The sequence below is a fragment of the Wyeomyia smithii genome, chromosome 1 (assembly GCF_029784165.1).
Source record: "Wyeomyia smithii strain HCP4-BCI-WySm-NY-G18 chromosome 1, ASM2978416v1, whole genome shotgun sequence".
Classification (NCBI taxonomy): Eukaryota; Metazoa; Arthropoda; class Insecta; order Diptera; family Culicidae; genus Wyeomyia; species Wyeomyia smithii.
Window position 1 is genome coordinate 201,077,684 of NC_073694.1, and position 13,674 is coordinate 201,091,357.

General features: G+C 39.0%; 1 protein-coding gene across 2 annotated transcripts; it reads left to right on the forward strand.

Annotated features, from left to right (window-relative positions):
* The first annotated feature begins 7,150 nt into the window (after positions 1 to 7,150).
* On the forward strand, positions 7,151 to 10,581 carry LOC129722179 (longitudinals lacking protein, isoforms H/M/V-like). 2 transcript variants are annotated; one of them, XM_055675458.1, is made up of 5 exons: positions 7,151 to 7,690; positions 7,747 to 7,920; positions 8,071 to 8,290; positions 8,349 to 8,495; positions 8,556 to 10,581. In XM_055675458.1, exons 1-5 carry the CDS (start codon positions 7,475 to 7,477, stop codon positions 9,221 to 9,223), a joined length of 1,425 nt encoding a protein of 474 aa, XP_055531433.1. In that variant the 5' UTR covers positions 7,151 to 7,474; the 3' UTR covers positions 9,224 to 10,581. The 2 variants fall into 2 exon arrangements, with proteins under 2 accessions (XP_055531433.1, XP_055531443.1); XM_055675468.1 differs by having other exon boundaries at positions 8,089 to 8,290.
* Positions 10,582 to 13,674: the final 3,093 nt, after the last annotated feature.

Below are 13,674 nucleotides of genomic sequence, written 5' to 3' on the forward strand. Positions count from 1 at the left end.
GTGTTGCAATATACTCAGATGGCCAAGAAGGTCACCTGGTAAGACATTTTTCATACGTTTAAGCCGGAGAGCACTCCTTTCCGCTTCTAGTTGCACAAATTCATGCAATGGCTAGTGATGGGAAACTTATCGATAATATCGATAAATGCAGGGCATCGATTTTATCGTTAATTTTTTGACGTTGACGATAATTATCGATATTATAAGGGTGAGCACAAGTCAGTGCGGCTGGTTACTGGAGGAGACCCAAAAGAAGGAGACCTCATCTACCCTTCCCCAGGAGTTGCTTTTGTCGCTAGGTAATATTTGTTGGGTGCTGCTATTCGACAAGATTTAGCATTGTTTGTGGTGATGTAAAGGTTCGCCCCGGGTGTCACTGAGTTTCTGAGAAATAATGGTACTTAAAAGGTATTTATAGTTTTCAGCTTCCTGAGAGCAGATGAATTCGACAACTTAGTGCTGGAGAAGTTTAAAAAAATATCCAAACTTTTTGCACCATCTCATAAAAAGCAATGGTACGAAATTGTAATAAAATTCATTTTCTTTGGCTTGCTAACTCTTATAATATGATGGACATGCATAGCGGCAGTCTATTGATATTTCTCTGGTAAATGTTTAGTTTAACTTGGAATCGTTTAAGTTTAAAGTATCTGTCACCCAACAAACAACTTTTAGTTCCACTAAAAATCCAAATCAACGAAATTGTTGCGCCAGAAAAAATATCCTGATTTATACAGGGGTTAGACAAAATAATTGAGATAAAAAAATTCTCTCGAATTTTAAATGGCCAGAACTTTACGAAAAATGAATCAATTTTGATAACCGGATTCATTTCACTGGAAAACAGTATTATACTAGTATTACTTGGGAACTTGGTGTGACCAACCTACACCGAAAATGTTTCGGATTTCAAGAGTGTGTCAAAGTGTACATTTTTGCAACGCATAGAAAGTTTTAGGCAACTAAATTGTCTATCTAAAATACTTCATTTAAAAAAATCTGAGATCACCGATATTTTCTAAAAACATTTTTTGTTTTTAAAATTATATATTTGTCGGAGTAGGATCTTAAACTCTTTTTTTTATATTTTTGAAGGAAAGTTCAGATAATTTTTACTAAGATATATTGATTCATAAGAAAAAGGTTCAAATACAGTTAGATTTTCTTACGCGGGGGATACATGCCTCGTGAAAAAACCATATTATTTCAGAAATCCGCTTGATAAACCGCTTTAAATCAAAAATTCGCGTAAAAAACCACGATAATTTGAAAATCTGCATAAATAACCTTTTAGAGAAAATCCGCGTGAAAATAATCTGATCTTTTTAAATGTTAATCCAGATAAATTTTCAAACGCAAGTTCGCAAAGTTGCTTGGTTTAATAAGACCTACACACCCACAATGTTCGATTGAATTCTGCTAGAGTGCTGCAAGCTCAAAGAAAATTAGTACGCAACAGGGAAAAACCGCCAAAATCAACACCCATACTTAATAAATTCATACCTCAATGATTCCTTGGCGAATTTTCAACCTTTGGCTACCAATAAACCCGAAATAAATTCTGATTTATTGACAACATATAAACCCAAGTGAAACAGAATGTCAGAAGAAGCTCTACGCGTTGCAAAAATGTAAACTTTGGCTCACACTCCGGAAATCCGAAACGTTTCCAGTGACCCTTGGTCACGTCCAGTTCTCAAGTAATACTAGGAAACTAGGACAGTTTTCCATTGAAATGAAACCTGTTTTGTCAGAATTGATTCATTTTTCGTGAAGTTTTGGCCATTTAAAAATTGACAGAATTTTGCCTGCTTCAATAATTTCCCTTATTATACAACCTTCAGAATGAACTTCGGCTTGAAACTACTCCGTAGAAAGCACTCCTGGCGTAAAACCCGAAGACTTTTCAAAACAAACTGTTTAACTCGTCCGGTTGTTTGAATTTTCATTCGCAGTATCGTAAGATTTGTCATTCAAGGCCTTAAATTGGCTGCGTTTGCGGCAATTTGACAGTTAGCCCATACATTTACTGTCAAATTGATGTCAACGCAACGCGAACGTATCCATTCTGTTTGGGCCATAACTGTCTCTGTTTTTAACAAATTTATATAGCAAAAGTGCATTTGTCGAATAACGTTTGCGGTAAATACAATGAACAAAAAATGCCGACTTTTCATGGGTTTACCTTTAATCGCACTGACGAAACTACTCATGCATCATCAATCATAGTAACCCATGAGTTAGCAAAAAAAATTTGACAGCTTAATCAGTCAAACTCTAACTGTGATGGCGAAAAAAGTGAAGCTACTCTGTTCAGAAGTGTGCGCGTTCAAAGGACGGTACCCCGCCGCGTCAAAAACGAACATCGTGCGGCACTTTGTGGACGCCTGGTATGCCGGTTCTGGCATCTACAACATTTTGACACTATTGGACAACGATCAGAGCAACGAAAGAAAGCCCGATTTCGGACGGCCAACGACCCTGAGCGACAATAAGCTTCAAAGGATGCTGAAGAGGAATACCGAGGGAAAAGTGGCTAAATCGCTGCGTGCACTTGGCCGAGAGGTTGGTGCATGCTCTAAAACAGTGAAAAAGTATCTGGAGAACATGGACATACATGCGGGAAGCGGCAGTCCCATCCACTGGTCTCAGAGCTGCAGGCAATGACGCACGGAGGAGATGGAGCGGCTGAATATCGATGTGGTGCCGAAGTCGGCGAATCCGCCCAATGTCCCCCACCTGCTTCCCATCGAGAATTTCTGGGCAAACTTGAAGCGCAAGGTCTAATCCAACAATTTTGTCGCTAAAACGGAGGAAGAATTAATGAAAAAAAAAACAAAGAAAGAGTTCAAAAACATGGCTACACGCATGTTTTCGTCCGCCATGGCAAACGTTCCGGTTAACTGCCGGAAGGCCGCACGCAAGGACGTAAAATTTTTTGCGAGGAAGCTAACATGATAACCTTCCATTGGAAATTTATCCAACTCAATTATCTGTCCTTGTTTTTTTTTCATCACCATCTGAAATAGTTTTTTTCATCACCATCTGAAATTTTTTTTTTACCGCAAACGTTAACTGTCAAATTATCGATATTTATCGATAATATCGATAGAAGCCCCAAAATTATCGATTGTTATCGATGTTTGTTTTGGGCGATATTTCCCATCACCAATGGCAGCAGGTGAAGGATTGCGTCCAACGCTTTCGATGGGGGGCTGCGCATTGCTCCCGTTATAGCAATACACGCAAGTCTCTGCAGCTTCGCTAGCTTTGCTCTCGTTATTGCCTGTTTTGTTTTGGGCCACCAGACTAAGGAAGCGTATGTTATTTTCGGGAGTATAATAGACTTGTAGATCCATTTTGTCATTTTTGGTTTTAGTCCCCACTTCCTACCAACCGTTTTAGAACATTACCAGAAAGCACTGACCGGATTGATGGTTACCTGGGTAGTTTTGTGATTAGGCTGTGTAAATAATTCGGCTGTTTGTGTTGCGACTCGCCTGGTCTCCTGTAATCGGTTCCTATGTTCATCTACAAAATCAGCTCAAATCCAATCCAAAAAATATGTGTGAGTTAACATCAACTATCGTCTTGCTATCGATTACTATCGTCGATGGAAGGCTGATTAATTCCAACAGCAGGTAAACATGCAACTTCAACATACGCATTAGATGCTTCTGCCATTGTAGGTCCGATATTCATTCTTAAATACAGTTTCATGTTGTCAAGAATGAAAGAAGGGATTTTTTCTCAGATCGTATTTTCTCAGAATTTTTGAAAATGTTTCATGGACCCCTCTGTTCATCATTGGCGCCAAAATTGAAAGTGCATATTGTACTGAAAACAAATGTTAAGTCTTCGTTTTTCCTTTTACAAGCATATTTTTTCTAAAATAGGTCAATTGGAAATCATGGAACGTTCACTTTATTTCATTTGTTTATGGACAAATCAACCGAAAAGTGGGTACCAGAATCGCTGGTACCAGAGTCAATGAGTTATAGATCAAAAATGTAAGCGGTTCGAAAGCCACAGCCGCCCCCGGGTTTACAGTACTCCCATTACGATGAGCCTAAAAAAACAATGGCCGCACAGGGAAGACAACTGACGAGCTGAATGTTGTTTTATCCAGTGGGGATCTATCTGTCAAACATCGTGTAACCAACATATTCGGCAACATGGTGTTTGTTTTGGTTTTTGTTCTTTTTGGTTATGAAATTGATCGATGTGAAATATTATAGAATTGGAACGTTTTTTTTTTGTCAAAACTCGAGAAACCGCGGAAAACTTTTATGAATGTGTTGTGTAGTGTTTTTTTCCTCATTATCGTTCATAGTTACAAACGTCACGGGCCAACAAACGTCATGGACCAGAGCTGATCTGCGATAACGCACACATATATGAAATTTGACAGCAGTGAATCCCCTCTGGTTTTATCACGGATGTCGCAGTTCATAGCAGCGTGAAGCACAGCAGTGTAACTTCATTCTTCATATACAAATACGCTGACTATAAACGTGCCAGGAAATGGTTTAATTCTCGTACTACTACGATTCATAGATATTTGAGAAATTTCGTGCTATTCAACGATTTCTATCAAAATGCAATAGTGTCGAAATCAAATAATGTTGAATGTTAGGAATTATTCTACACTATAAAATATCCACACGTTACTGCCTAGTGGATTCCACTTTATTCTGTGCTAATGGTGTTAATAGAGGAAACATTTCATATTTACGTGCAACACACTTGCGTTTCAGTTCACAGCACAAAATTAAGTGTTTTACACGTCGGTTTGCAATGTCATGCATCCCATAATCAATACACACAAATACACACAAATTTCAATGCTAAATCGCGTCAAGTGTCAAAACACTATGAATACCGTGGATACCAATAAAAATTGATACGGGTCGACATGTTTGAATGATTGGCTTGGTTTTTTGTTATTCATATGTAAAAAGCATTTTTTTTTTCAGTGTATGTATAGCCCCATATACATGATTTCTAAAGCCTTAGGGCATCCTTAACAGTGCGCTTCTATACCCCGTTTGGCATAACTGTCACTGAAAAGTTCCAATCGAACTGTCAAAACTTGTTCACTGTTGACAACTGGATGAGATCACATACATAAGATTATATGTGGTGAGATTCTGAGTTACTACGGCTTTTGGTGATACATGGAATTTCGAACGGACATTATGTACACACCTAAAATAAAACACCGAGTTCGGTAAAATTTTACCGGAATCTCAACAGCTGAACGTTCGGTGAAATCTTCGGTGTTTCCGAAAATTACCGAACAGTTTGTGAAACCACCAACCGAGTGGTCGGTAATTTTCGCAGCTTTTTGGTAATGTTTCAAACCGAGCAGCCAGTAAAATTTACCGAAAGAAACTTTAAAAATGAACAAAAATACCGAACGCACCTGCAAAAAATACCGGTGGCAGAAAAGTCGGTTATAAATGAGCCTGCCGGTACCGTCAAAAATCAAACTAAATCAACCAGATCACTTACGAAAAATGTTAGCGACTCGTACATTCATTAACACTTTCCAAATTATAAATATCCTATGTTTCCACACAACAACAATTAAAACAAATCAGCAGCACCAGTAGAAAATATTTGCGTCTTGCACGGTTGCACGTATGAGAAAAATGGCCACCACATTCGCAATTTGGCATTTTTACAGGTTGTTCGGTAAAAAGTTATACAAATTTCGGTGAATGTAAAATTAACCAAATATTTCGGTAACAGCTAACAGAATTTTGGTAAAACTTACAGATCTTACAGAACAGTCGTTAATTTGATGCTTTTTTGCAGGAATACCGGTATTATTACACTACCGATGGATTATTGTAAACAAAATTACCGAACGACTTTTTTTGGACTAAGTGTGTACACACTTAGATTTTGTTGCCGAGAACTCAACAGCTGATAAATTCAGCAAAATATTCTACAAGTTTCCGGCAGAATTTTCAAGAACTTCGGCAAACGAGATGTCAATACTCGCTGGCTCACGGTAGATCGATATATTTGCTGAATGTTCGTCGAAATATATTGCTGTCATTTGTTAAAAACTTCGCCGAGCTCGCTCAGCTGTTGGGAAATTTGCCGAGATAAATTAAGTGTGTAGCTTGTTTGGAGTGAGCGTAATCAATCGACATATTATCCGGTGTCTCACTGAGCCACAAACTTATACACAGATCCCGGTAACTTTTAGTGTTTATTCTCCGACGCGAAGCATAAATCATCGTGATTAAAGTGGAACTGCAAAACATTTTTTTTTACTCGGATTGATATTTTCAAAACGCCAAACTTACGCTGCAAAGACGTATCGTTTCTGTTATTAAAAAAATCTCCGGTAATTCACAAAACTCAAGCCATTTTCAGCGATGATTTTTATAAGTGGGGAATCGAAAATTTTCAAAATTTCGTGATGTTCGATTTGAACAAAATAGAAAACAGCACTTCATTTTTTCACTACTATAAGTAGCAAAACAAACTGAAACAAAAAACTATGAAACTGAAAATACGAGTAGTCATGTAATGACTTTTATTTTTTGCAATAGTGCTAGTTCTTTGAAATTTTAGAATGGCTGCCAGATCGACGGAAATTCAGTCGGCCAAACTTTAACTCTAGGCCTTTCGTTTGGCAGCGCTCTATCATCACTTCATACCGTACCGGTCGCTGCTAAACGCGCTAGAGAAATAGTTGCCGGGCCTCCGGGAAGCATCGCGCTCTCAGATTTGGCAGCCCGGTAACAGCGCTGCTAAAGGTTTATGCTGGATGAAACGTCAAACAGAGACGATAGCAACGACCGGTGTGAAAACGGGTGAGTGCGTAAAATAGCCGCGCTGTACAAAGTCGCCATAACAACTTAAATAGTAGCGCACTGTTGAGGATGCCCTTAATAAATCAAATTCAACATAAAATCTGCTTCTCTTTTCAGTATTCGACATTTTTCCATACTAAAACACTTAACAAGGATTTATCCACATTATAAAATAATACAATCGCGAAGCACTATCGGAATGCCCCTTGGTTAGAATTTCGAAGCCCGCTTCTCTACAGTTTGTTGGCGGGGTGCAGCAACACAGCATCGAGCATTGAACGTATTCTTAATGACAGCTGCCATTAGCAGTGCGTTCAATGCCATTTTTCCTATCAGCAGCAAAACTGCTAGCCATTATTGTCATTTTTCACTAAAAATAATTACATTTTTAATGGTTTTCATTCCTTAAACAGAAAAAAATGTCAACTTTTCCCGCAGAGTTTATGTAAAATCAAAGCCTGCTAATGATGGTGTGTTTGTGTTCTGAGTAATCAACGTGGAAACATTATTTTAAAGTGTGCACTGTGAATATTGGATTGTTTCCGAGTGAAGAAGAATCAGAAAGTGGATTTATTTTTGAATAAACACGTAGAATTACTGTAGGTTGCTGTATCCTAAGATAGGGATATCAAACCGCAAACATGTCGACCGGCCTGGTGGACAAGTCATTCCCTAGTAACGATGAGTTATTCTACCTGAAGTGGAACAACTTCCAGAAGAACGTCAGCACCCAATTCGAGAAGCTGCGCGAGGAGGACGATCTGGTGGATATTACGTTTGCCTGCGAGGGTCGAAAGTTGACAGCACACAAACTGGTTCTGTTTGCCTGCAGTCCATTCTTCAAGGAACTGTTGAAGGTAAAATTTTAGTGTGGGACTGTTATGACTGTTCTAACTGTGGAATACATTTGCAGAAAAATCCATCGCCACATCCGGTATTTTTTATGAATGATGTCAAGTACGATGTGCTGAAGGCAATTCTGGAATACATGTATCTTGGTGAGGTTCACATCACCAACGAAAATCTGAAGGATTTTATCAAAACGGCCGAAGGTTTGCAGATTCGGGGTTTGAGTAAGGAAAATAACGTAAGTGTCGTTAATTTTTGTGTGATTTGTTTAACTAATTGGAAAAGGATCTTTTTTTTCTGTATGTGGTGGAGATGGTAACTAACAATGGCCATTCGAAATAAACCCGCATTGAACTTAATTATCGAATTCCACTTTCACCAACATTAGGCTTTGTCCAACACACAGGGTGACATCGTGATGCCTCCGTCAGCGCAGATACCATTGCGAAAAGAAGATAAACACGACGTCGCCGTTGAGAATGCACACCTGCTTGACGAGTTCTGCCGGAAACGCCCTGAACCTGGTGAATTGCACCATGCAGCTCTCATTAAGCGCGTTAAAACAGTCGATAACAGCCATATTGCAACCGTTGGCGGACAAGATAGTGGTAAAACATGGAAAAAACCCTTAAGCAGGTGGTTTCAAGATATTTTTTTGTTTCTTAGGTAATGTAGAGCCAAAGGTGGAAATGGTTGAATATTTAGATGCGGATGGTAACACTCATCAGTCGCCTACCTACTGTACCATGGATAATTTCACAGAGAAAAATGGAACTCGAAATACTATCACGCATATGACGCAAATTGCTTCCGGTGCGATATCAACTTCACATCGGTGGCTTCCAATTACTAAACTGAATTTTCTTCCAACAGGATTTACCCAAACAACCCAAGCCAGCAGTTCAGGACACCAGCAACAGCAGCAGCAGCAGCAGCATGTCCAGCAACACGAGTACAAATCCGAAGAGGACAGCAGCTGGATGGACAAATCCCTGGATAATATTTCCGTGAACTCCGAACAGCAGAACGTAAAGTACAAAAGTGGTAAAGCCAGTAGCAATCGTTCGAATCGTTCAGCTGATGATAAAACAAACTGTTTAACCCCGCGCTGTTGTCCCGTGTGCTCGCGGCTTTACTCGAATGTCTCGAACCTGCGGCAGCATATGCGTCTGATTCACAATCCAACCGCCGTTTGCTGTCCGATCTGCCAGAAGCACTTCAATTCAGAGCTGTACCTGAAGCGGCACTATTCATCGATTCATTCAATCAATACGAATAGTCAGGGAGCGGATGGTGAACTAGTGGATCAGAAACCTACAGCGTCCCAGTTAAATACCCAACAGCAGCAGCAGCAGCAACAACAACAACAAGCTCCTCAACAGCAACAGCAGCAGCAGCAACAACAACAGCAGGCCCCGCAACAACAACAGCAGCAACAAGCCGCTGCTCAACAGACTCCGCAACCTCCAACTGCTACCAACACCTGGAATCCATATCACCATCACGATACGACACAACTGGTAAACCCCTTCATCAAATAATCACTGGTAGTCACCGACAAAGGTCGGACCCCTCAGCATCAGGAATGCTTTTCTCAGTTGGTTACTGTTTGTGCGATTGGTCCATCGATAGGCTGGCAGCCTAATTAGACTGCTTTTTTCCATTCTACTAGTTTTTGTCTGATTTTAATTGTCCATTAAACTCCTACATTCTTGCAGAGGTTCTAAAAATTCAGATCTTGTCGATTCTACCTAGAGTTCAAGCTTCGAAGATTTTTACTACTTCTAACAAAGAATTTTTCAATTGTGGCTCCGAAGGTTAAAAACCGAAATCTGATTTCCGATTGCGTTTAACTTAGTGTGCCCACTAGATTCTGAAAAAAAACTCGCCACAACCCCTTTGTGTTTAGATCAATACAACAAATATATCGCAACTAATGAGGCCGTTTAGAACTTATGTTATTTTATCGTATGGAAGAAAAAAGTACCAACTCGTCACTAGTTTTTTTGGAATGAAGGTACCCATGGAATTGAATGTCGATCTTATAAACCGCTGTCCTAAACTCCAGTGATTGTTTTCTATAGGCATCTGTCTCATCGTCGGACACAACTGCACCATCTCTGTCATATTGTACAAAAGAAACTCTACCGAGGCGGGTGAAATATCCTGCCAAATTAATTGATAAACGTCAATCTTCTGCATAAACGGTCGCGCTGCGACGTTTCATATTATCTAAAAATTACCTAAAAGTAAGAAATTTAAAACATTATCGTCTGCATGGATTGGCTATTCGAAGTTAAAACCACTTGATTGGGTTTTTGGATATGTGAACGAAAACTGTACTTAGAGTAGAAATAAGTGAAGGCGACGTTCAGATGCAAGAGTAGCGTAAATTATTATAAAAAAATACAGAGGGCATTTTGTGTTGCAATTTTCATCCCACTTTGGTCAGCACCAGTACGAAGTAAAGAGTTTAAACAATATTTACTAGTTTCACTTGGTTTTGCCAAGCGTGATTTTATTATTATTATTATTATTTCCTGTATCACTTCACGTCGCACTCTCATTGTTTGTTTTTATTTTTGTTTAACCTTTGCGACGGCAAAATAGCATACACAACTTGTGGGTTGATACTTTCTGACAAATTAGCAGCGTAAGAGGAATGATAGCATACTTAGGAGATGTAAGATTAGGGAAAATATTGGATAGCTATAGGATCAGTAGTGCAAGGTAAACGCCATGAAAACTAGCAGAGACCGAAGTATCCAGCTTCAAAATTTGAAAAGCTGCAACGCAGATTGAAGTACACTAGCTGGACGTTATTTGCCTGTAAATACAGTTGTCGTAGCGGCAAGTTTATAAAAATAAGTAATAAAATGGAAATTTCTTCAAAGAGTCATGTTGTGGATTTCATTTGCGTCCTGGGGAGTGCCTTAAATTTAAAAGATAGAAAATAATTGAATAGGCTAAAGCTGAGATACTGCATTCTGATTTCGAAGTTTGATCTTGTGAAACTGGCAATGCGCTACTAAGTCTGTTAGGATGGGGATTATTATATTACAGAAGCCACAACGAGCAACTTGTCTCATTTAAAATACTTAGTCTACTCGACTTTTGTAAGATGGTCTTTTGACGTTGACTAACGTCTATATCGAAGTTAGGCACCTGAATTTGAAAATCTAGTAATTCAACCAGGGAAAACCAGGGAAAAGTGGTCAGGTTTTGAGAGCTTATTTTTCAGTCATTTATAATCAGGTTTTCGAGGGTTTGGCATTAATCAATCAGAAATTCTTTTACGGTTAATTTTATGTAACAAAAACAAACTATTGTTTGAGATACACTATTGAAAAATTGGTAATTAATATCGATTGTCTGAATCATACCGCGCAGCCAATCACAACCTCTCTTCCTAAGCACAGTCGACACTAACGGATAGAATCGATCTGACTTTGTTGTTATTGTTGTTGTCACTTTCTGTTTCCGATGCTTATTTAGGTTCCTTGTCATTTCATTATCTACTTAGCTCCTCCTTCTTTCTAACTAACTGACTAAGCCTTGATATAAAAGGTACCGTTCGAACATTTCACTCATCAGTTCGGTTTACTGGCAGCTGGCAGCAGCAGCGGACATCAACACCGATGGCAGTAGGCGAAGTGGTTCAGCAGCGGGCAACAGTGGCGGCGGTAGTGGTTAGCTGCAGTTCCTACCTCTTTTAGTTCGGCTTCCCTTCGATCTGAGTTGGACCTTACCAGCGGTAATCTGATTCAGACATCGTTGGGTGAATACAACCCGAAACTGAAAGAGACTCGCACCGCCAGGTGGTTTGAGAAGCCACCATCATCCAGCGTATGCATATATAGGGTGTGCACATAACGTGTATGTGGCTTGCTATATAGTGTGTGTGTATGTTTATGGCGTGTATGTATGTCTGTAGCGCGTGTGGCAACGCCAGGTTTGAGAAGCCACCATCATCCAGCGTATGTCTTTGGGCTATATAAGAGACTGTTTCTCCTCAAGCAAAGCAGAGGGACGAATGACCGTTTGGGGTTGAAGTCCCTTCAAAAGAAATCAATCAATCAAACCCCATCAGTTTCATTACTAAACCGTACCAGTTACATACGGACGCTAGGTGTTAGCAGCTGAAAGGAGGAAAGACAAAATAGTACCGGTCATCTCGTGCCGGTTTTCCTCGTAATGCTGTTGGCTGTTAGTAGTACATGGCTACTGCAAAATACTAAAATGTCTGGAATTCTGGACAGACTAACCAGTAAACAAGGATAATCGGCAACTGGTACCTATTTGGTGCCTCGAAGTTTTGTAATAGAAGCGTTGCAATTCCCTCTACCATTTGTTTTAATGAAATATAAGAATACGGTAGTCAACGTCATGCGGTCGTGTCTTGAATACCACCCTCCTACTATTTTGTAAGGGAAATAGAATAACAAATGGAACTTTTGTAATATGTCTCTGTTTACTATACGTGTCTTTCTGCAAATACAATGATCACCATAGTGAAGTGATCAGGCATCTGTATCGACACGCTCCCAGTCAAGTAAAGTATGGTTTAAGAAGCCATTCACCTTTCCGGAATTCAAAGATCAAATCTCGTTGGGTTGCGAACAGCCACTGTCAAGTGGCCTTAGTCTACGTTTAAAAATGCACCACAGCTGCACAGCAGTTGTTCCGAAGGCTCGCTTTCCATTGTACAACAGTGTCAAATATCTGGACTCAGTCAATATTTTTTAAATGATATCTGCTCGGACAGTTTCTTGTTACTAGGCCTACGTATGTACGAAGAATTCTTTTTTTCGAGTTCTATACGCTTTTTGGAATGACTTATATTTGGTGTCATGAAATTTTTAGATTGCGCACACTTTGATATTCCATAGAAAGGTGTAAACAGTGAGTTAGATTTTCGTTTTGCAAGCGCAGACAATTCTTTTGTCCTTTTGAGCCTCAGAGCACTCTTCTATGCTTCTAGTTGCACATACCCGTACAACGGCAGCGGCTGAAGGGACTTAAATCAGGGTTCAATTTAGTATTAAACTTGGACATGTTTTAAGAGATTCATTCATTGCGACATGAAGGTTGGAAAAAATTCGTAATTTTAAATTTGGTATGCCTTTTTTTAGTACTAACTAGGATTACAAACAGTTAAAGAATATATAACATTAAATTTTTTATTCTTCATTGACAATTCCCAAGGGTCTTTTAGATTCATTCAATATTAGGTTGATAATGTCGCAGTTTTAAATTTTTGAGAAATCGTGGATTTTCAATGTTTTCTCGACGCCGTTTAGTTTTAAAATCAAATACCAATATTTTGAGAGTTTGTATTAAAAAAAAACATGAACAGATTTTAAATCGTACAAAAACTAACCTCAAAACATGATCAGAGTGAAAGTTGTTCTACCGTGACCATTTACAAGCCATGCCTCTCACACATAGAACAGATGGTCAATTGACACTCGTGCATTAAAGAGATGCACACTATTCATGAATTATCATTATTGTATTAATTGAAAAATGTGAAATTGTGGCTTGTTTACATATGGGTTTACACATGGGCCCTTTTCATATGCAAAAAACCTCTTAACCAACTTTTGTTTTATGTAACAACAATTTTGCAGTCGCACCGGCAACGTCATCAGTGATTTTTGTGAAAAAATTATTGCATTTTTCTTGACCGGGGACTTCCTATGGTGCTTGCTACCAGTCTTGATAGTTTGCCGATTTTTTTAAAGGCATTTCCGTTGCTTAAACGTATAAGCTCTATTCGCAAGTAATCTCTTTTCGGTAAACGCCCTACGCTATTATTGCTCGGGTATCGAAGTAAATATGTCGTTTGGTAGCAATCCCGAACTAATGTTCGAATGTTGATTTTCGTTTTACAAAATAGTGACATGTTAAATTGTATTTGTTTTGCAACTGTTTGAAACTCTAAAAAATCGCTTTGTTACGTTTTATTTGAGCGGTTACTCTCTGAAAGTTT

Bases quoted from the DNA above. Each gene is read 5' to 3' on its own strand.
- LOC129722179 (XM_055675458.1), top strand. From the start codon at position 7,475: ATGTCGACCGGCCTGGTGGACAAGTCATTCCCTAGTAACGATGAGTTA. The intron at 7,691-7,746 runs GTAAAATTTTAG...ATACATTTGCAG, and splicing joins TCTTCAAGGAACTGTTGAAG to AAAAATCCATCGCCACATCC. The intron at 8,496-8,555 runs GTGCGATATCAA...TTCTTCCAACAG, and splicing joins TATGACGCAAATTGCTTCCG to GATTTACCCAAACAACCCAA.